At 40.7% G+C, this 23,679-nt stretch overlaps 1 protein-coding gene across 6 annotated transcripts in view; it reads right to left on the bottom strand.

Moving 5' to 3' along the window:
- Positions 1-23,679, bottom strand: part of LOC147011057 (sodium- and chloride-dependent GABA transporter ine-like) — a 129,302-nt gene that overhangs the window by 88,424 nt on the left and 17,199 nt on the right. For 5 of the 6 annotated variants that reach the window (XM_085860235.1, XM_085860231.1, XM_085860233.1 and 2 more), the window contains exons 2-8: positions 20,733-20,975; positions 19,977-20,111; positions 18,731-18,920; positions 18,467-18,599; positions 8,801-8,935; positions 7,142-7,245; positions 6,859-6,983 (exon numbers count right to left, since the gene is read on the bottom strand). In XM_085860235.1, the coding sequence (XP_085716361.1) occupies positions 6,859-6,983; positions 7,142-7,245; positions 8,801-8,935; positions 18,467-18,599; positions 18,731-18,920; positions 19,977-20,111; positions 20,733-20,913 (1,003 nt within the window). In that variant the 5' untranslated portion in view covers positions 20,914-20,975. Of the gene's footprint in view, positions 1-6,858; positions 6,984-7,141; positions 7,246-8,800; positions 8,936-18,466; positions 18,600-18,730; positions 18,921-19,976; positions 20,112-20,732; positions 20,976-23,679 lie in introns of those variants that run through there. The other variant, XM_085860234.1, reaches the window with a different exon arrangement.

Here is a 23,679-nt window from a genome sequence, read left to right as displayed (position 1 = left end):
GATATACAAAAGTTTTTCTCAGGAAGTAAATTTACAACTACTGGAATATCAGGGGAATTACATCTACCAGGGTATTCTTTCTGTGGTCCAGGCACAAACTTGGATAAAAGATTAGATGAGACAGACAATCCTAAATCATGGAATAAACCCATCAATAGAGTTGATGAAGTGTGCATGAGACACGATATTGATAATGGGAATACCACAACTTTGGAAGAAAAGCATGAGGCTGAGAGAGAAATGTTGTATAATTTGTCTCTGATACAAAATCCAACCTTGAGAGAAAAAGTTGATTGGTTCATGGTGAAGAAGATGATCAGTGCTAAATTGAAACTAACAAATTCAAAAAAAAACTTATCGGCTCTAATGATGTCATTAAGACCGAAGAGCAATTAGCTGATGAATTACATAAACCAATATTCACAAAGTTTCGTAGAAGGAAGGTTGATTCCAAGGAAGTTGATTATATCTGGTCCGCTGATTTGATTGAATTCAACAATGATAAAGGGGTACAAGTATGCTTTAACCGTTATTGATTTGAGGAGTATATACGCATGGGTTGTCCCTTTAAAAAATAAAACAGTAATACTCTTATGTTCGCCTTTCAACAGATATTTAATAAAAGTAAGAGAAAACCTAAAAAAATTGTGGACTGATGAGGGTCGAGAGTTTTATCACAAGACATTTATGAATTTTCTAAAAAATAACAGTATTACATTATACAGTACCTTTAATGAAGGGAAGGCCGTTGTTGTTGAACGTTTTAATCGTACCTTAAAAGAGAAACTATTCAAAAAATTCACAGAACTCGGTTCACAACGATGGTCATCTTTTATTCAGGATATTGTGGATAAGTATAATGACATGATTCACATGTCAATGAATATGAAACCATCACAAACATTTACAAAATTAAAATATGAAAAAGAGATTAATATCAGAAACCTATATTCAAAGTTGGTGATATCGTAAGAATATATAGGTGGAAATCTCATTTTGAAAAAGGTTATATTAAACGATGGACGAACGAACTTTTAAAAATTGTTTATGTTATAGATACGGTTCCATGGACTTATAAGATAAATGATTTAGAAGGGGAAGAGACTTTACGTTCATTTTATTCACAGGGATTACAAAAGACAAAACTAAGCAGATAATACCCATGGGAGCAATGGGTTGGTCCTTCACTCCCTCCTACTATACACCATTGTGGACATTCGAGGGCCAAGTCCGAGATGTACAACAGTATAAAATGTGTGTGAAGGGGGACGTTCTTAGATCTGTGAACCCCAAACACAGAATCCTCAACTGAATAGTCAAGGCTTAACTTTTGTTTGTTGATGTGCGTGTTTGTGTGTGTGTGTGTGTGTGTGTGTGTGTGTGTGTGTGTGTGTGTGTGTGTGTGCAATGGGAGCAATGGGTTGGCACTTCACTCCCTCCAACGACACACCGTTGTGGACACTCGAGGGCCAAGTCCGAGGTTTATAACAGTATATAATGTGTGTCAAGGGGGACGTTCTTAGATCTGTGAACCCCAAACAAAGAATCCTCAACTGAATAGTCAAGGCTCAACTTTTGTTTGTTGATGTGCGTGTGTGTATGTGTGTGTCACAACCTTCACATTTAAAATCTCAACCCCAACCCCCCAACACAATGTCTTTTTGAAAATGAGATTTCCACCTCTATATATTTTTTACGTTTTTTTTCTCTTCTTCCAATTCTGTCTTTTGTGGCTTTCAGGTTTTATGATGTAGAAAGGGAGAGCAATAACTTTCTTGATAGGTTTAGATCCCAAAGAGTGGTAGCATTTCAAGTCTCCAACATAAACCCAACTTTCCAAGCCTCCAAGGTATAACCACATTCCTGTTGAGTTTCCAAGATACGTATCACATTGTGAGTTATCAAGCCAGAACCCACATTTCAAATCTCCAAAAATATAACCATCTTTCCAAGACTCCAAGGTAGAATCACAATTTCCAGAAAGATTGTGGGTTTTGGTGATAGATCTCACATAGGATAACTGTGGATCATCAAGGAAAACTCTATTTTCCCAATTTTTATGGGTTTCAGTGATAGATCTCAAATAGTATAACTGTGGATCATCAAGGAAAACTCCATTTTCCCAATTTTTATGGGTTTCAGTGATAGATCTCAAATAGTATAACTGTGGATCATCGAGGAAAACTCCATTCTTCCAATTTTGATGGGTTTCAGTGATAGATCTCACATAGTATAACTGTGGATCATCAAGGAAAACTCCGTTTTTCAAAATGTCTGAAATTTGTGAGTCTCCAAGGTAAAACTTGTATTCTGGCTCATCAAGGTATAACTTGTTCAGGGGGTATTGTCTTGATAACTCACAATGAGTACTATTGTTGCAAAACTCTTTTTCAGGACTTTGCTGGTCTCCAAGGTATAACTCTTTGGTTGGGTCATCAAGGACGAACTCGTTCTGTGGGTCTTGGTCACTCATAAGGTCTTCAACCAAGCCAACAATTTAGCCCCAAGTTGTAGCAAAAGCAGTATTTTCATTTCGTATTTCAGATACAATTTCCTGTGAGAGAATGTATTAATTCAGTGATTTAATTATTAAATGAGTATGCTTCATTCAAACTTTGAAAATCTTACCTCAACAGATAAGAGGTTTGAATCCAGTTCATCAACTTGAAGGTTTAGTTCCATAGAAGTAGTCGATCTTCAACGAACCCCAAAGTCATCCCACTCAAGGCCTAGCTCATTCTGTGGGTCTTGGTCGCTCACAAGGTCTTCAGCCAAGCCAACAATTTCGCACCAAATTGTGGCAAAATCGGTATTTTCAGATAAAATTTCCTGAGAGAAAATAATAATGTATTAATTAAGTTATTTAATTATGAAATGAGTCGATGCTTAAATCAAACTGAAAATAGGGAAATAAAATCTTACCTCAATGGATAAGAGGTTTGAATCCAGTTCATCAACTTGAAGGTTTCGTTCCATCCAAGTCGTCAATCTCCAGGCAAGCACACAGCACACCATTGCCAGCAAAAAAAATGTTTATAATGGAGCCTGGGCTTGAGGCTTTTATAGGGAAAGACTGGTGGGTGTGGTTTCCTTTGGAAATTCCCTGGGCAAGCCCAGGTAAATTTTTCAAAAGCATAACATTCTAGAATTATCTGGTGATTTCTTTGTGAGTCAGAGATGAACTGGAAATGATGTAAGAGTAGGTGGGGCTTAGCAAAAGCAGGCGGGGCTTTAAAAAGTGGGCGGAGCTTAGAAAAGTGGGCGAGGCTTAGAAAAAGTGGGCGTGGTGTTTGAATTCCTCATGAAAAGTGGGCGGGGCTTGGGAAAAAGTGGGCGGGGCTTATGAAAAGTGGACGTGGCTTAGCAAAAAATAGCCTGTGGCTCAGGAGGTGGTCAAACAAGAGCATCAAGAGAAGTTTATCATTTCGTAATGGCACAAAAGGGGTATTTTAAAAATATAAAGATTTAAATGTTATATTTTAAAATATTTTAGATGGGGATTATTGTGCAAAGAAAATTGAACTATTGAAGGAATTTGAGAATGAACAAATCTTTATCGGTTCAATGAGGGAGCTAAACAATATGCATTGGTTATTTGAAAAAGAATGTCCCTAGGCTTACATGTTTCAGATATTTCTTTAGAATCACCTTTAACAAATCACATTACTACTTTACTACTTGAACAAATCTTTATCTTATTGCATTGGTTATTTGAAAAAAAGTATCCCAAGGTTAAAAGGGGAGACAAATAAATATACCTTGGGATAAAAAGGGGGTTTACTTTTTAGGGGGGAAAAAATGAATCGCTGAAAATCCCCCATTCATTTACATGGGGAAAAGTGAGCCAGAATCAGTATATTCACCCTACTGATGGGCTTTGTCTCAATCTTTACCTTATGGAAATTTTAGATGGGTTAAGGAGAAAAATTATGAAAAGGTTTTACAGAACATTGTTATCTCCTCTCAAAAAGAATTAGATGAAGCTGAAGTGGGATATTATTTTGAGTTTGATTTAAAATATCCTGAAGAACTCCATAAGAAACATAAAGACCTTCCATATGTGCCTTATAATGAAAATCTTAAGAAAGAATGGCTTAGCGGTTATCAACAATAATTTCTTACAAAAGGCAAACCAACAGAGAAACTGCTTACCACATTGTATGATAAAGAGGAAATTATGTTTTAGATCCGAGAAATTTAAGACAATATTTATCTGCTGGGATATGAGTAAAGAAAATTCAGAGGATTTTGAAATTTCAACTTAAAAAAACTATATTGATTTTAACACAGAAAAGAGAACACTTGCAACTTATGATTTTGAGAAGAACTTATATAAATTAATGAATAATGCTGTATTTGGAAAGACTATCGAAAATGTTAGGAATAGACAAAACATAAGACTTGCTCTATCTTGGAAACGAGCATCCAAATTAATTAATAAACCAAGTTTTCAAAGAGCAGAGTTGCTTTCAGAGAACTTTTATGCTATTCATTTGAACAAATAATGTATTGGAATGGATAAACCTATCTATATAGGAACATCAATTGTTGCCTTATCAAAGTTGTTTATGTTTGACTACTTCGACAACAACCTAATGAATATATATATATATATATATATATATATATATATATATATATATATATATATATATATATATATATATATATATATATATATGGAAGGAGTAAATCGACTATATCTGCATACAGACAGTTTTATTTTGAAAATCAATGTGGAAGATATTTATATGGATGTCTCACGATGTAGGTATTTATGTTTCAAGCAATTATAAATCAGATAACAAACTATTCTCGACAAAGAATAAAAAGGTTATTGTTGAGTTTAAAAATGAGTTGGGTGGAAAGATAATGAGTGAGTTTGAGGGATTGGGAGCAAAGGCTTATGCCTATAAAGAGATTGATAATAAAATTGAAAAGTGCGATAAAAAGTTAAAGTGGGTAAAGAAAAATGTGATCAAAGGAACAATAAATTTTGAAGATTATTACAACTCTTCAGCCTTTAAGAAAGAAGAGTAATGAAAAATGAATACAATAAAAGTTATAAACATCATTTTTGTACAGAGGAGGTAAATAAGAAAGCATTGGGGGCTTTTGATGAAAAGAGGTAAATTTTAGAAAACGGGATTTACAGCTTCCCATGGATATATATGAAGTGGAAGAATAAAATTGGGGTTGGGGGGGGGGGTTGGGGGGGGTGGGGTGGTTAATGGGCTTCCGCCACCTTATTTTTTACTGGTATACTTGGCGGTGATGAGTAACAATGAACAAATATTTGTTGGAGCTATGATGAGTTTTGGTGTCAGACATGTAAATTTTTGTAAGTGCCTCAGAACCCCTGAAAAAGGAGAGAAAGATCTTGAGGGACTTTGGGGAAGAAAAGTGTCAAAACTCGGGTCTGACGGAGGTAAAACAAGGGAAATTGGGAGAATTATGGTGTCAGTAAATGAGTTTTTCCCTTTTCCCCCATTCACTCACATCTACATTTTTGAGGTGCACCACAATCCCAAAGTCCTACGACTGTCCCTCCTTTTCTAAAGTTTGCCACATGGCACATACCATACAAAGGGTTTCCTTGCCCCTGACATTTTTCTCAATAATTTATGGGTGTCTTGGTCAGTGGTGAGGCTGACAGGGCACCTGCACTGTTTCTTAGCCAACATATGCACTGCATTGCTGCTGCCAAAAACAATTTTTGTTGTGTTGGAATTTACATTTTGTATTTTCTGCTTGTTTTTAAGATTGTGATTTGCACCTATAAAATAAACTCGGTAAGCATAAATGTACTTTGTGAAACCCATCCATTAAAATGATTGTCATCAGGCCAATGGCCTTACAAATATCAATATTGATCATGATGATGGTGATAAGAGGGTGCACGTGAGAGGGTGCAATATCAGTGTGAAGAAGATACTGCCGATATGCAACTGTATGATGCCGATTGACGCTTTGGTCTTTGCTGATCAATAAATCCTCCATCTCTTAAACTGTGACTCAATGTCATCTTATTACAGTGAACATGAATGAAGTGTAAGACAGCTTCAGTGTTGCAAAATTTCTGAAGTTTTTTTAAACGATCTGTGAAATCACAATTTTATTAAAATTGAAGTACAGGGTGTACTAAACACTGCATCGTTTTCTCTGAACTATCTCGTTACGAAATTACAACAGTACAATGACAAAAATAGTCATAATGCAGTAGCCAGAGCCGAATCGAAAGTTCAGTTTTCGCTTTAAGAAATCATGCTGTTGTCATCCTAAAATTATGATTACACCAACATGATCTTCTGTGATTCGAATGACATTTGCTGCAGTATTGTGCAGATTACAAGTCAAGTTGAATGCACCAGAGCAGGAAGCCTCATTCATGCAGCTGTCATGTTGTGAAAGCTGATGCTTGAGGCAAGTTTACACCACTACATTAACGGCAAACCAGACTGGGCAATCAGAACTGTAGGGGACGACTACTGTGATGGCATGGACCCACGGCTCTGTAAGACCCAATCTGGCTAAATCTCTCCGCTCAACTACCCACTCACGAGAGTTCAGACTTGGTGGAAATGAAAATGAATATCAAGCCTGCCTAGTCCAATTGACCATTAAAGCATGGTGTAATTAGCCCACAGCTTCCTTAACCCAGAGACTATGAAAACGCATAAGAGAATCCAAAATGGAATTGAGGCAGCCCACTGTTGCACAAACCCCATCTTAATGAAACAAGCATTTGCACTGTTATGTTTTATTGATTCACATGTGGGCAATTCACAATTATAATGAGGTGTCTCAAGACATTTAGTCACAGTGTCTTCATAAATAATATATCACATACAGACTTACCATCCACTGCAATGTTTTCCACTGGTTTATTGTATACATGAGACAAGTAACCCAGGCCCGAGAAGATGACAAATCCTGAGAGAATGCTCGTGATGGTGTTAACCAAAACAATAATCAGCACATTCCTGCAGAATAATTAATAATGATTGTTCAAGCATGATGTATTTTACCAAACTGAAGCATTTCAATTCAATTTATACCTTATTTCAAGTCAGACGTGCATGTGATATGCAAGATATTATATTCGACAACAACAAAGTTTGTGAAAAAATATTTAGTTTACCTGAAAAGGACGTCGTTAAAGTCGTTGTAACTGGAAAATGATATTATCACACCATCACCAATTCCAAAAGAGGATAAAATTTGAACTGCTGCCTCTATCCAAACCTGCACAATGATAAATAAAACCATGATTAAAGCCAAACAAGCAATCTAAAGTAGTAAACTCTACATATTGAATGGTTATAGACAAACGCCATTACTCTTGAAGACACAAAGTGAAAAACAATCTGACAATGGATTTCTGGAGAGTTTCTGCTCAGCAGACTGTAACGAAGTCACTCTCTGCTCATCTGGAATTGATTAGATGCTGGTCTGATAAATGAAACATGCCCTTCAATCATGGAAAATCTCACTGTCACTCTGTCCCTCTAGAAGAATTGTCAAACTAACCCACCTATCTATTTCTTTGATCAGCCACTCGAAGAGATTGAACTTCTTGGCCTTACCATTAGTAATGACCTCTGCTGGGCCAACCACATGGCAAAGCTCACCTCACAATTCAAATGCAAACTGGGTATTCTCCAAAGATCGAAGTCTTTCCTTGGAAAATCAGAATGACTCACAATATACAAGACCTTTGTTCATAGTTCAATGAAGTTATGCTCTCCTCTATGGGCTGGTGCTCCAAAGTTATATCTGTCTATCCTGGATTCTGTGGAATCTAAAATTCACAAAATTATTGAAAGAGATTGCCAAAGATCTTTACTACAACATCAAGAAAAGCAAGGCATCACTACTTGTGACAGTTTTTAAAGTTCCATTTCCCTTGAACCTGTTCCTTGGATGTCGTTCTTCCAGCTAGGTTCTTAGATGTTATTCAGACCTCATCTATTTTGTTTGGCGAAACAACGTCCTTTCAACAACTTTGTGAAGTTTGCCTCTCTTGCTGGTCATGGATAGCCATGGACAGACTTTGATTTTGATCCATGATGGTACACTTCCAGTTGAGTTAATGCCTTCTGTTTATGCTGCATGTTCACAATCTACTGCTTGTTAGATTTGGCATGAATCCAGGTACTATTTGCATCGTGTAGTGCACATCTTGAGCAAAGCTACCGCTCACACACTCCCTCCCAAATATATCAATGAATGTAGTGACTTGCACATATCTTTCAGGAAAGAAGTGGACAAATAGCTGATATTGCATCATACCACACAGAAGCATCCTGGAGAACACTGAAGCTTAGGTAACTCCCCCCCCCCCCACCCATGCCAACAGCAACAAACCGACTTAATTTTGAAGAGCTCGTTTTTGTCGGAACCTTCTCCAAAGGTATTTTCATAAATAATGTGAATGTTTCATCAATTTGTGTTTGACTCACTTGAAGAAAGATCGTATTTGTCACTTGTATATTATTTGACAAATATGAATAGCTACATCATCCCTTGAGTGCAAAATCAATTTCTATATTTTGAAAAGATGAACGATCACTAGTCATTCAAAGTTTTTTTCTGGCTGTGACTAGCCTTGAGCTCCATGTTTTCCCATATTCAACTCCTGCTCTCCAAGAAGCAGGACCCAAAAACTGAATTGGGTCCTGTGTCGATACACACCTTTTGTGAAAAAACATTGTCCATGGACTTTCCCCAAACAACTTAAAACATTCTTGTTTTACAAAAAAACTTATTCTCTCATTTATGTAAAAAACGTAAGAATCACCTCCACATTCATGAGTTTGAACCATCGCGGTACAATGAAGTAAGAGATTCCTTCCCAGGCTCCCGGCAGGAGGCAGTTGTTGATGAGGAGGACAAGTAGAAGGCAGTATGGGAAGAGTGCAGTGAAATATACCACCTAGGATGTACAAAGTCGATATGTCATGAAGTAAAACTGCAGCAAAACACTTTATAAAACATAACGAAGGAACATTGATGCAGGAGGCGGCCATTTGGGCCATAATGTGTTCATAAGACCTCATTGATTTGCCTAATTTCACAAGAGGGGACAAGTAAAAGAAGGTGGAGAAGGCAGAGGCATATCAGCAGGGTGATGCATATATGTATGTATGTTCATATATATATACACAATATATATATGAATGTATATATCCTGGTGATCACTCTTCCCTTTCCAGAGAGGGACAACAAGGCCCCGCTTCCAGTCAGTTGGGACGATGCCTGTGTTCCAGCCAGAACCCAGAACTGCATGGAACGACACGAGTACAACACTTCCACCAGCCTTGAGAAGTTCAGCATGGATGCCACAGATCCCAGGAGCTTTACCCCATTTCAATCGGTTCACTGTAGTCTGTTTTTCCACAAAAGAACATAGATTCCAGTTGATTGGAGGGTCAGCAATAGGGATAGTAACTCGACAGATGGTGGATCAACCTGTACAGCCACTCAAAGTAACCGGCCCAGCAAGCCTTCACTTCAGACTCCTCTGTCAAGCGCCCACCACCCTCTGCTCTAACTGCAGTACATCGAGGGACAGGCTTGGAGGAATGCAATGCGAGAATTCCCCTGCAAGCAGGACGAGAATCACTTGACCACATGTGATGCTCTACCCCCTCCTCCTTGTCCTCCTTGTCCACACAAGTCTCCTTGTCCACCCTTAGCGCACGTACATTTGGTGGTGCAAGCTTCAAAACTGAGGAAGTAGTTCGGGAAAGAGCAGTGAACGCTGCTTTATAAAAGAGTCGCAGAGCCTCCCTGTCCCTTCGCTGACAGACCAATTAGTCATCCTGTTTGCCAAATTTACCCTTGCATCGAGTGCTTTAACCCCTCCACACACCCATCCCCTTCCTCAAGTCCCACTCCCCATCCTCCCATTTGTCCCCCTGTTCATCCTGATGTCCCTTCCTGCTACAAATATTTTCTTTACGACAGTTCTGTGATTTTTCCCGGTGTATCGACTTTGATGTTCATCCGCACGTGAAATTACTGTGCTTCTCCATTGACTCGGATTGCTCAACAGCATTTAATAATATCCTTTTTTTCATTTATGTATATTTTCATAAATGTATGCTTTCCATTGCTTCTGTGATTTTTCCCGGAATATCGGCTTCGGTATCCATCGACACTCAGAATTACTGTGCTTCCCCATTGTCTTGGGTAGCACACCTGTATTTATTTTATTCGTTTATTTATTTTCTTTCTTTTTTTTTGTATACCTTGTCAAGGTTCGTATAAGAGCTAACACACAACTCACAGCAAGGGGGCATGAGACAAGAGGGGTGGGAGTGGAAGGGACAAAACAGTGGGGAACAGACCATTAGGTGAACTGTGGAAGGGAGAGGGATGGGGATGGGACAGGGAACATGGCGAAGAGAAGATGGACATTACAGGGACTTTCAGGAAGGAAAGCAGGAGAATTGAAGGAAGTGGGCTTGGATGGATTATCGGGGGTAGAAAAGATCGAGGATTTGGATGAGGGAAGATAAGAGGTGGTGGTGAACAGCTGTTTTGAAAGCCTGGAGGGAAGAATGGGAAAGAATAGAGTGAGGAAGTTTATTCCAAAGGCGGGAAAAAAAGAGAAATGAAAGAGTGAAGATGAGCAGTGATTCGTGATTTTGGTAGTTTTACCAGAAGGGGGTTGTTGGCGGACCTTGAGCGCCCTGTGGAAATGTGGTGGGGACAATACGCAGAGAGAGCAGGGGGGGCAAGACTGGAGAGGAGTCGGTAGAAGACAGAAAGACCACCGACCAACCTGCGGTGATTGAGTGAGAGGCCCAAAGACTCAGCTTCATTGTGGGAGATGCCGATGATCTTAAATGCCCTGGTTTCGACAGCGTGAAGCCGAGAAAGGTGGGAGGCAGGAGCACCAGCCCAGAGGGGAGAGCAGTACTCCATCAGGCTACGGACAAAAGCTTTGTAAGTGGTCAGGAGCTCAAGAGGGCCGAGGAAGGACTTTGCACGACGGAGGATTCCCAGTCGGCGACTGGCTTTTGAGGCGAGGTTGGAAATGTGACTTTCCCAGGAAAGGTCATGGCAGATAGTGAGACCCAGAAGCTTGAAAGAAAAGACTTCTTCCAGAGGATTGTTCAGAAAGTGGATGGGGGGGGGGGTTTTCTAAACGGTCCTTTCGAAGAGACATAGTGAGAGTGTGAGATTTGTCTGGATTGAAAGACATGTTCCATATGTTGGACCAGTTTGTGATTTTATCTAGATCTGCAGTGAGCGAAGAAGCTGCTGCTTGCCGGTCTGAGGGATGACAGATGGTACGGCAGAGGGTGGAGTCGTCGGCAAAGAGAAATAGAGGATTTTCCAGAGAGTCGGAGAGATCATTGATGAAAACCAGAAAAAGAACAGGGCCCAGAACGCCACCTTGAGGAACTCCAGCCTGCACAGGAAGAGGGGATGAAAGAACTCCATTTAGGGCCACACAGTGACTGCGACAGGAGAACAAGTCTGCAAGCCATGAGTGGAGATGGCCTGGAATACCATGGGAAGAGAGTTTGGTGAGTAGTGCAGGATGCCAGACTGTGTCAAAAGCGCATGATATGTCCAGGGATACGGCTCGGATTTCCTGTCTGGCATTGAGGACCTCCATCCATTGATGGGTGAGCAGAAGCAGCATATCCAGGGTAGAGTGATCTGGTCTGAAACCAAATTGATGATTGGAAATCAAGCCATTGGAGAAGAGGAAGGATTTCATGTCTGAAGCGATGATGGATTCCATAACCTTGCTGATGATTGGGAGAATGCTGATTGGTCTGTAGTTACAGGGATCTGTTTTTGCACCTTTTTATGCAGGGCAGTGATGTTAGCAGATTTCCAAGCAGATGGCAGATGACCTTGGGCAAATGAGAGGGTGAATAGAACAGAGAGAGGGTGAGCAAGAGCAGAAGAGCAGGCTTTGAGGACACGTGGGCTGATGCCGTCTGGACCGGTTGCAGAATCTGGCTCGAGGTTTGAAAGCAAGCTCTCCACCTTGTCAGGAGAAAAGGACACAGAGTCCAGGGACAGTTGGGTGCGACTGGGTAAAGTGGGTAGAGAAAGTGATGGGTTTAGGACACAAGATTTAGCTGCAAACACCGAGTTTAGACATTCAGCTTTATCACGTGTGGTATCAGCAGTGCGGCCATTTGAGGTAAGGGAGGGGATGGAGGGGGAACATACACCAAAAACAGATTTGATTAAATGCCACCAGGATTTTGAGGAGGGAGAGAGGTTTGAGAGTTCAGACTTGAGATGAGAAAGATGTTGTTTTCTGGCTCTCCTGAGGGTAGATACACACTTGTTCCGAGCTTTGTGGAAGGAACTGAGATTGCCCTTAGTTGGGTTTGCTTTCCTTGAGGCAAAGGCAAGTTGTTTCAGGACAACTGCCTCGCCACAAGCTTCAGTAAACCAAGGGCGGGAGGAAGGGTAGGACAACTGAACACGAGAGGGGATAAATCTGTGCATGAGGGAGAGCAAGTTTCTTTGAAAGAATTCCCAGGATGAGTTGATGTTTGAGAAAGTAGTGATAGGAGACCAGTTTGTAAGTTTGATGGCTGCTCGGAGACCCTGCCAGTCGGCTTGAGTGAAATGCCAGACTCGTCGGCGGTGAGGTGATTCTCTGATAACAGCCAGAGAGATGTCCACTTTGACAAGGACGTGGTCAGAAGAACCAATTGGAGCGAAGGAAGAGCAGCAGATATTGTCAGGGAAATTTGTCAAAATCAGATCCAGAAGAGATGGAGTACCATTGGTTGAGATCCGAGTTGGGAAGTTGACCGATTGAGTCAGTCCTAATGAGTCGCAGAAAGCTTTTGCTGAGGTGCCATGGCAGGTGAGAGAGGTATCCAAACCTAGCCAACTGGTGTGATGACAAATGAAGTCACCACATAAGAGGAAGAGAGAGTTTGGATGAGAAGATAGAAGATGGTCCATGTTTTCGGATAGTGAGGTGTAGATGGAGTCATCACTGTTCGGTGGACGGTACAGTACACATATAAACATGAGGTGGGAGTGGAGGGGAAGCCGAAGCCAGAGGTATTCCTGGGGGTGTGGGGGAGTGAGAGCAGTGCATGGAGATTGAGGAATAGAGTCTTTGATGAAGAGAGCAACACCTCCACCAGGACAAGGCTCAAGTCTGTCATACCGTAAGAGGGAGTAACCGGGGAGAGATACTTGGGAGTCAGACACGTCTTGGGAGAGGAAAGTTTCTGTTAGGCAGATAATGTCTGATTTGTCAGTGGCAACCTGTATGGAAAGATCTGAAAGGTTTGAGCGATGGCCCCGATATTTGAGGTCCACACTTTTAATGAAGAGGTATTGGAGGAAGCTTTGGTTGCAGGAGGTGGAGGGGGAGGGAGAGGGTAGGACAAGGGACGAGGGGGGGAGGTAAGGAGGGTTGTTGAAAGAGTGTGGGGTATTGAAGAATAGCGAGGGGAGGCTGCCGAATGAGGAGGAGAAAAGGCTCAGTGGTGCTGGGGGAGAGGGGTACAAGAGACAAGGAAGAAGGCAGTTGAGGATTTGAGGAGGTGGAGTGAAGAGATGGAGGTGAGAGGGCAGTGGAGGGAGGCAGCTTGTTGGATGAGAGGGGGGGGCAACTTTGAGAAGGATGAGTGAGGGGGATGAAAGGTGGGAGAAAGGTGAGGGGGGACTTCTTGAGAGAGGTGAGAGGGAGGCATGGAGGGAGAAGAGTGAGATGGTTGCTTTGAGAGTGAGAGTGAGGGGTGAGGGGGTGAGTTGGCACTGAAGTTGGAAAACAAGAATGGTTGATGGAAAGCGAACATCCATGGCAAACTGTGGTTTTTAAAAGTTTTAGGTCAGAGATGCGATTTAACACAATTCTTGATGGATGCAATGAAGGCGAATTCAGAGAATGGAGAGAAGAAGCGCTGTAATAGTTGGATGTTTTTAGGCAAGGAATGAAGGAGAGCTCGAAATGAGAGCAGTCTGTTAAAATAGCAGAAGAGTTGTGCATTATGAAACAGTAAAGAGTACCACATGTGTGAGAGAGGAAGATGAAGTATTATAAGATCGTTTTTGTTGTTAATATTAATGTTTGAGAGAGTTCAACAGATTAGGTCATGGAAATGTAGAAAAAAATCGAGGAAGAAGACGAGGAGGAAGTTAAAGGAAGAAGAAGAAGCATAATTGGGAGAAGGTGCGTGTGTTGTTGTTGTTGTTGGGTTTTTTTTTTTTTGCGATAAGAAAGAGATTAGTTGGGAGAATGGGGGATGTTTGGAAAGTGGGGAGGATGAAAATTGAAGGTAATGGGGAGGATAGAAATTGAAGGTAATGGGGAGAAAAAACAAACAAAAAAAAACAAACAAAAAAAAACCGATCGAACACCGAGTGGAACCGGTAGGCCTCAAGCCTCAGCCTCAAACATCAGGTAAGAACGTCGACAAAAATACTCACAAAATAGCACGATTTTTGAAACAAAACCGAACTAGGAACACACAGTAACATGTAGGTGAGAAAATTAAACAGTTAAAATGGGACAAATAACAACCGGAAACTTAACTTTGAGAACGTCAGCAGGGAGCCCCGAAGGAGACCTCTCGTCGCTCCAAACCAGGAACCCGGAGATGTACTGATTCTTTCGATAGTTCTGTGATTTTTTCCGGGTGTATCCACTTCGATGTTTGTCAGCACATAAAATTACCGTGCTTCCCCATTGTTTCAGGTCGCTCACCTGCATTTGGTTTTTTCTTTTTTTTCATTCACATTCTGTTTCTGAGGGTTCTCTGATTTTTTTTTTCCGGTGCGACGGCTTCGGTGCCCCTCGGCTCGCAAAAATTCAGCATTATCTGTCACCCAGAAGGTACCAAATATTAATAACAGTCAGTCAGTCGGTCTTTGGTCATAAAGAGCTTTCTACAGGGTAGCTCAAAAGTTACTTTACACCTGATAAATTTCTTGCATTTCCCTCCGTCCCTTCCCCTCTGCTCTCACCCCCTCGCCCGCTATGGTATGCGGAAACACTGACTCAGAAGAATGATGGAGCATATACAGATAGAATGACAAATTAATTATTGTAAGTACTGCATAATAAAACCTGTATATTAAAATAGTTCAAGAACAATGCTTCACTTGGAAGGGGTAAAGTGACTTTCAGGCCACTCTGTATATTAGATAGATGCACAATTTGTATGCGAGTGCAGTATGCTATTAAAGAATGTGAGCAGAATTTGTGTATAAAGTATAGTGGGTATGCTTACATATTGGAAGCAATAATGGACAGTGCTTCCCCATTGTCTCAGGTTGCTCACCTGCATTAATTTTTTTCATTTATTTTCATTTATTTATATTTTCATTAATTGGTTCTTTGTGACGGTTCTGATTTTTTTTCCGGTGTATCGGCTTCAATACACCAGTGCTTCCCCATTGTTTCAGGCGGCTCACCTGCATTTGTTTTCTTCATTTTTTTCATTTATTTATATTTTAATTTACAGATTATTTCTGATGTTTCTGTGATGTTTTATTTCTGGTGCATTGGCCTCGGTCTCCGTCCACTCACAAAATTTCACCTTTCAATGTCTCCCGGAAGGTGCCAAACATTAATATCAGTCAGTCAGTGGTCAGAAAGAGCTTTATATATTAGATAGATGCACAATTCAAATGTGAGTACAGTTATGTGTATAAAGTATGGTGGGTATGATTACACATCGTAAGCCATAATGAGCAGTACTTTCCCATTGTCTCAAGTCACTCACCTGCTTGTATTTTTTTCAATTATTTTTTGATTTATTTATATTTTCATTTACAGATGCTTTCAATATTTCTGTAATTTTTCGCAGTGTACTTGCTCCATGTCCGGCGGCACAGAAAATTTCAGCTTTCTCTGTCACCCAAAAGGTATCGAATATTAATATCAGTCAGTCAGCAGTCAATGGTTAGAAAGAGCTTTATAATGTTATGATTTTGGAAACTTACCCCAGGGGGAAGAGCACACATTGACGTGTGAGTGACCCAACGATGAGTTATTCCTTTCGTCTATGTGTAGATCGTCCTTGGCCCCTTGTCGAAGGGTTTTATGGGTGGCATGCATTGAGGTTAGTTTGTGTTTTCCTGGTGTGATGTCTTCCCCTCCCCCTGTCCTGCTAATTGCAGTACCCCCATCGGTCCATTTCCCCCCTCCCCCTTCAGACCCTTCAACAACACTACTTTACACCATTGGTCTGTTGCCCCCTCTGCGTTTCTCAATCCCCAAATAATCCCCATCACCAAACCTCATTTTGGCAATCCCTCCATCACCCCATCAGTCTTACCTTCAACCCCACAGCTGATCAGTCATCCCTCGGTCCGGCTGCATCCCTCTCTATTTTCACTCCATTTGCGCATTGTTTAATTGGGCACATTTGGTCCATCTGTGGTAATTAATCGTTCGGCTGATCTGATAACCTTCACCCGATAAGATAATCTTCACCGCATGGAACTGTGTCCATTCTCACATGCATGTTCATTGCACAAACTGCAATGCTTTTCCCGTACATAGTGGGGTGCCCCACATCTCGCACGCAAGATACAGTGGAGCATTGTGCAGAGAAGGTTTGTGCATAAGGGAGGGGTGAGAGGGCATCTCCAGTGTCTTTCACGCACCATGATTTAAATAATTAATTTTCAATGTCTTATTTTTCAGGTTCTGCTAATTTTGGTTGGTAGCACAGTGAAAAGTCGCAAGTGCAATAGAAAAAGTCCCACGTGGAAAAGAGAAAAGTCCGAAGTGACAAAGAGAAAAGTCTCACATGCCGAAATAGAAAAGTCTCACGTGGCAAGAGAAAAGTATCACGTTGCAAAGAGAAAAGTATCACGTTGCAAAGAGAAAAGTATCACGTGGCAAAGATAAAGGGTCACGTGGCAAAGAGAAAAGTCAAGCATGACAAAAGGAAAACAGTGTTCACGACTAGAGTTTCACCCCATGACAATCAAATGAGATTTTTTTGTGATTTTATTATTGCCAAACTTCATGAATTTTTAAAGATAACAAATTGAAACTTACAAAGCTTATTTGTACATATGTGTACATGTGCATAAATTCTGGTCAAAATGAGTCATAGGTTAATGTCAATGCCAACCAAAATATGTAAAACACTTATTTGGCCACAATTAGAAAAAGTATCAACCAAATTTGTTACGCACAACATTCAATCATTTAAGACCCTTAATAGATCAAATTTTCGAAATTACCAAATTGCTATTTCCATGGCAACTATTGTTTTTCTATGGATTCCGCAAGTATGACAATGCCAGGCTTTTGGGACAGGAATTTTTAATCACAATGCACGACATATTTTTAATCACAAACAATAGTTCTTCGGAGTGGACCGCCATTGTCTATAGGGTAAACATATGCCACGGATCATGGTCCACATCATCACTTTATGTTGAATTCCAATTTCTACCGATACACGCCACAAAACATTTATCATTTGAGATGAGCTATCCTTGAACCTGTCCGAGACGGTTACCCTGCTGGTTTCAGTTAAAATGCAACTGCTGGTTTTAGTTTCAGTCTATAAAGACCCAGAACCACCCACTGCTAAATAAAAGTACAACCTGCTCCACTGCTACCAGTAAAATTCAGCCTATATTGGTTTTAGCCTTTCTTGACAATGCCAGGCATCTCTTTTGAATGGAATAAAACTATGGATGGATTTCTGACTCACTAGCCGAAATCAGTATGGAGTGGACTCCCACCAATAATTAGTCCCGTCCTCTATTTCTCTCCTCATTAAACCAGTCTCACTTACTGTAACTATATCATATTCCTCAATATCGACTTTTGCTTCACCTCCTCCATATCAATATTCCATCTCCTGGCATGAGTGAAGAGTATTTTTTAACTTTTCCTCCCCTGTAATTATTTTTTTCCTGCCGGCACTCACCAATTATGTTATTGGTTGCAGTTCCTTCCTTTGTAGCCTCTCCACCTCTTCTCTAACCGAAATAAAAGCCATATTTCCCTCAACTTTCACGACAAAGTTTTCTGCCCAATGGCTGTTTAGCCTCCGGCCCTCATTCTGGAAATGCTCTCTTCTGCCCTTGAAACAATTCCCATTGCTTCCTGAATGCAATTTAACTTTGTTGCTTACACCATTCATCAAATCATAGCTTGACATCGATCACTCCAATCATTAATTATATTCCCTTTCCTATTCTTCAAATAATGGCAGGAAAAAAAAAAACTTCTTGCAACTTTTTCCTTTCACTTGATTCTGCAATAACCTCAATGGATTTTTTTTTTAAGGGGTGAGAGAACTTTGCATTTGGAGGTTGAAGGATAGTTTATCAATAACAAGTATTTAAGAAAAGATGACATGGATTTGAATGTACTTGTATTGCCTTTTGCAGTGTTATGTTCTCCCAAATTATGTTAATATGCCTCTGTGGTGTCAACGATTATTTACTAAAATCAATTTTTCACGAATATTTAAATATTTAACGTCACCTTGCCAACAAGTTTAATTCCACGGAAAATGCAGAAATAAACAGCAATCCAAGCAAGCAGTAGCAGTCCAAACAGATCCCAGCAGATTCCCCCAGGATGTGATATTCCCTGGGATATGCGTAGCACCTCCTGGCTGCGGTAGGTTGAAAGTAAAAATTCAGGGCAACATCCCATATATCATGCATGCTGCACGACAAAGCCGATTTAGCAGAACCAAGAAAAAACATAGCTGAAACCAAGATGTGTGAGTCATTGTACACATACTTGAAATATAGTTGGCCTGCAGATGTGCTTTCATTTGCATAAAAGCTCTCATTGTAGCTCAAAATGGCTTGGTTTTGCCATGGAAATGGACTGTGAAAGGACTTGAGGAGGTAGAACATCGACCACACCACGATGATGATGTAGTAAGAATTGCCAATGGAAGCCACCATTATTATCACCAAGCCCAAACCTGCCAAAGGAAGTCTCAAATTAAGTTCCATGATATAATTGATGATTTCCAAAACACCCCACCAAAAAGCCTGGAGCAGTGCAAAAAAGTTATTTACAATATATCATATATCATAGCTTGATGTGTGAAATGATGTGAAAACATACACTTGGCTCCACACCAACCAAAAAAAGGACAAACAATATCTTTCAGGATATTCTTTTTGTAATCCCTTTTTCGTACTTTATCTTTTATTTGTTCCATTGTTATATTTGGATAATTTGAATGCACAAATCACATTCAACAATAAAGAACACATTGCCTGCTCTCTTTTTTACATATTCTTTTTATTCGCTCTTTCATGTTATTTGTGCGAGCCTCAACTTCATATACAAAATAATAAAACAAAATGAAAGAAAAATTGAAATATGATGAAAAACCAAGGTTCTGCCCAGTTTGTTGTGAACAAGTGCAATCCATTTGCATCAACAATCTGATTGGTACTGCTCATGATGCTAAGATTTTAAGTTTTTCCAACATCCAAGAGTAGAAAGTTAGGAAGTGTCAACTTTAGTATACAAAGAGAACATTCTCCACTACATTTTCCATCAACTTGTACTCTGTGAGAAGTTGAACTGTACTAAAATGCAATAACTGACAAGGTGGTGTGTGATTGATTAGTCAGTGTCTGGACTTGGAGGACAGGTTTGAAATGTGGTCTGCCCAGAAGAGGTCGCATCTGATAGTGAGGTGAAGGGAGGAGCTCAAGACTCTTTCCTCCAGAATTTGGTCAAAAAGAAAGAAAGAAAGAAAGAAAGAAACGAGCCCAAAAGGAGTATTTTAAAATGGCAGGATAAATTTTTGATACTTTGGGGTTGAACATCATCTTTCAGGGATCAAAGCAGCTACTGATCTTTTCTATTTCGGGTTGGTTTGTCCAAAGTGACACTTTGTATGATGCCCAGGATCTCAACCGATAATGTGATGACAGGCCAGTTCACAAATTAGGAATATAGGTTAAGTTTGGCATGCTTTTGAACAATATTCATATGTAATATGCAGACATGCGGTGCATACCTTTAAACAAGGGGCAAAATTGAGACAGCATGTGGTACGGTCCCCGGCGTGAATATTGCCCCACAGCCATCTCCATGAAAAGGGAAGCAATGCCACAGAGCAGGAGCATCAGCACGTAGGGAACAAGGAATGCACCTTTTGGATAAGTTCAGAAATATTCGAACAAATCATTAAAAAAGTAGTCACTTTATTTTCTCATGTAACTTCACTTTCCTTTCACTTGTATGATAACCTTATGTCATTTATTTTAAAAAGTCAAGCAGCTCCTTATGGATGGTGTGAGGAGTAACTGAAAATGTGTCTATTTTGCCACTGTGGCACTTTTGAAAGGACATACTATTGTGATTGTTGTACCACAGCATCATTAAAGTCAATATGATTGCAGGCAGGACTGCCACGAAAGGTAAAATGGTGTTATTATGTGACCAAGTGTTAAGGACGTGAGGACACACTCAGTGAGGGGCCTTATATTTCTTGTCCATGCACTGGGGTGGGAGATGCGAGGGTGATAAGTGGAGAAAATTAAGAGAAAGGAGAATGCTCGGAAAGAGAAATGAAAATAAAGGAATGTTAGAGTATTGGAGAGAAAAGCAACATCGATTTGAAATTAGTTTAGGAACGAAATGTATGGAGCAGATGGGGTGGTGACAGGGTTTATATTTTTCTTTGTTTCCAAACATAATAAGTACGCATTATAAATAATGAGGATCAGCCAGTTAATAATGATAAAAATAATTTTGGATGAAGAAATCCTACCTCCGCCATTTTGGTAACAGAGATAGGGGAACCTCCAAATGTTTCCGAGTCCAACGACACTGCCAATAGTTGCCACAAGGAATTCCACATTGTTTGTCCACGATTCACGTGGCAGGGATCTTTGATTTCCACTTCGTGGTATTTTTACCTGACCCTCTTCAGTCGTCACAGCCCCATCCATGTTCACAAACTTTGTTGTTTGATTCAAAGGATTCAAATAGTCCTTGAAAATCCTTGAAATTCCTGGAAAAATGAAATAGCATTTTTCAGTACTAGAAAGTCCTAAAAAAAACTTGTCCAAGTCCTTGAAACTCCTGGAAAAATTGAGAAAATTGCACAAATATAAATAATCTGCCAGGCTGCCGGTTAGAATTGCCAATTCTGCCAGCCTCTTTAAGAGAACAATAACAATTATAACTTCACCCAGAAATTTACAATTAAAGCCATGCCAAAATGTTTTCTCACTTGCAAAATCTGCAATGGTGGGTCATCACATGAAAGGTGTTTTCACGGAATAGTTCATCATTTGAAAGCACAGGACAAAGAAAAATGAGAATCCCAGGAGGAAAGATAGACGGACATGAAAACGGTCAGAGAAGTAAATAAATGGAGCACACTCATAATCTGATATAACGAATACCCACGTTCATGAAATAAAATCGAATCAAAAATGGCCAAGAGTGCATAACATGAGGTGCCAGGGTGCCCTGCGAGATCTTTTAAAAGCTCGATCGAAAATGCTCCACCATGAACATGTTTTCAGCCAACAGCTGTGGCACCCAGTGGAGAAGTGAAGCATCCAGCTGGCAAAGAGATCGTGTCGGGGTGCTTTGGACTTGTCACGGTGCCAGGGACTTCAGCATTCCATACATGGCGTGGAGAACATTTGATTGAATTGTTTTACGTGTGTGAATGAATAGTTTTCTGACATGATGTCAGATTGTACATACATGATGCATTTTTGTAAAGAAAAGTCCCAATTGGAAAAATTGGCCCTGGAATTGGAAAATTGGGAAAAAATTGGAATTGGAAAAATTGGAAAAAATTGGATTGGAATTTTTGGAAAGTCCCAATTGAAAAAAGTCCCAATTGGAAGAAAAAATTTTTTTAAATATTTTTCAAGGCCCTGGACAGAACTAAAAAAGAGACTGTCTTTTACAGATAACACTTTTGGAGAACACAAGAAACTGTCACCAACTTTAAGATTCCCCAGGGATTTGCCAGTAAAGCAGTGCCAAAATGGTTTCAGTCAAGACCCAGACAAACGTCAAGCACTTGGAGCTAATCCTCATCCCATCTCCCCCCCCCCCTTTGCCAAATTATTCCTGTTCTTCTATTCTCTGCCCATAACCATGTGTTAATGGCATCTTGTGTGGACTTTTCTACCTTACAGAGGTTTTGACTGCACACATATACATGAAATTGAAAATCAGCAGGATTCTGCCGTGTAGTTGGTAACTCGGACATGCAGTGTATACTGTACTGTTTAAAAAAGCCCAGATACTCTACATGCTGCAGATACCTATTTCAGAAAGTTTCAGATTTTTCGACCATTTCAGAAAGTTTCTGATAAGTTTCAGATACCTCTCCTCAATCGTCTGGCAGTCTTTCATTTTAAGAGACAGTTCCCACAATGCCAAATTTTTCGTGTTGACACATGCATTTAACAGTGGCAAGCAACAGCTGTAATGTCACATGAAGATGTCATGAGGAAATGTGACAAATAGGATCTTTGTTGGCATTCGCAGGACCAATACAAACACAGGACTAATGAAATGCAGGTGTGTGGTGCTGCTGGAATGCAAGGGAGAGGCGCTCTGCCACCTCAATCCTTCCAAGGCAGAGCTTAGCAACACAACTGTTTGAATAAAAACACCGACGTTCATGATCATTTTAATTATTGTCCTATCAGGACCGAAGGGTCCTATCCGCGCCCTCGTGGCGCAACAGTGGGCTGGTCGCGACGTCAACTCCCCACGGCCTTGCGTAGCCGCGCCTGTCCTTGGGCCCCTGGCATGATCAGCGAGCTCTCTCCGGCATTGCTGCTGGTGCTTCCACGACCCACAGCCGAGCAAGAAAGGACTGGAGGGCAGAAGGGGCATCAGGAACAGAGAGAGAACGATGTCGACGACCCAGACTGAGAGCGACCACTACCCCCAGACCCACAGCCTCACCTCTCGTTCCGCGTCCCCTTTTTATCTCGACGGCGCATCGCCCCTCCCTTCGCGGCACGTGGGGGAGGAAAATTCCAGGAGAGGTCGGCCCGGCTCTTTTGTTTTAAGAACTGCCTCCCCGCATTTCTTCCGCACGTGCTTTTCGTTGGGGGGGGGGCGGGGGGGGGAGGGATGAGGCCGTCGTCCGTTCTCTCCTGTCGAATGTCAGGCTTCTCGCAACCCTGCTGAAGTGGCAACGTGGTGGTGGTTGAGGCGGCGTGGTTGGTGGTTGTTGTCATGGTGGCGTGGTTGGCGTTTGTTGTAATGGTGGCGTGGTTGGCATTGTGGTTAAGGTGGTTGATCCAAAATAACGATAGATAAAGAAAAATGGCTATCTCAAAGAGTCACAGCCCAATGAATCACACAAATTCCCTTTAAACAACGGTGGGGAACTATCTGCACATAAACTTAGCGTCATAAATGATTTTAGGACCCTTTATGGTGTATTGCGTATTTCCACAGCCGTAACAATATATATATATATATATATATATATATATATATATATATATATATATATATATATATATATATATATATATATATATATATTTTGGACATCCCGATTCACTGAATCGAACGCTTTACAGAGATCAACATAGGCTGCAAGCAACCCCTGCCGAAACTCCCGTCTGCGTTCGGTGAGGACACGAAGAGCAAGGATATGGTCAATCGTTGACCTCTTTGGTGTAAAGCCTGACTGCTCTGGACGCTGGTGCTCAAGCAGATGGTGG

Source organism: Eptatretus burgeri, chromosome 16 (assembly GCF_056783735.1).
Source record: "Eptatretus burgeri isolate ZD-2024b chromosome 16, Ebu_testis_v1, whole genome shotgun sequence".
Lineage (NCBI taxonomy): Eukaryota > Metazoa > Chordata > Myxini > Myxiniformes > Myxinidae > Eptatretus > Eptatretus burgeri.
The sequence above is the reverse complement of the archived record's forward strand: the minus strand, read 5'-3'. Positions and strand labels throughout refer to the sequence as shown.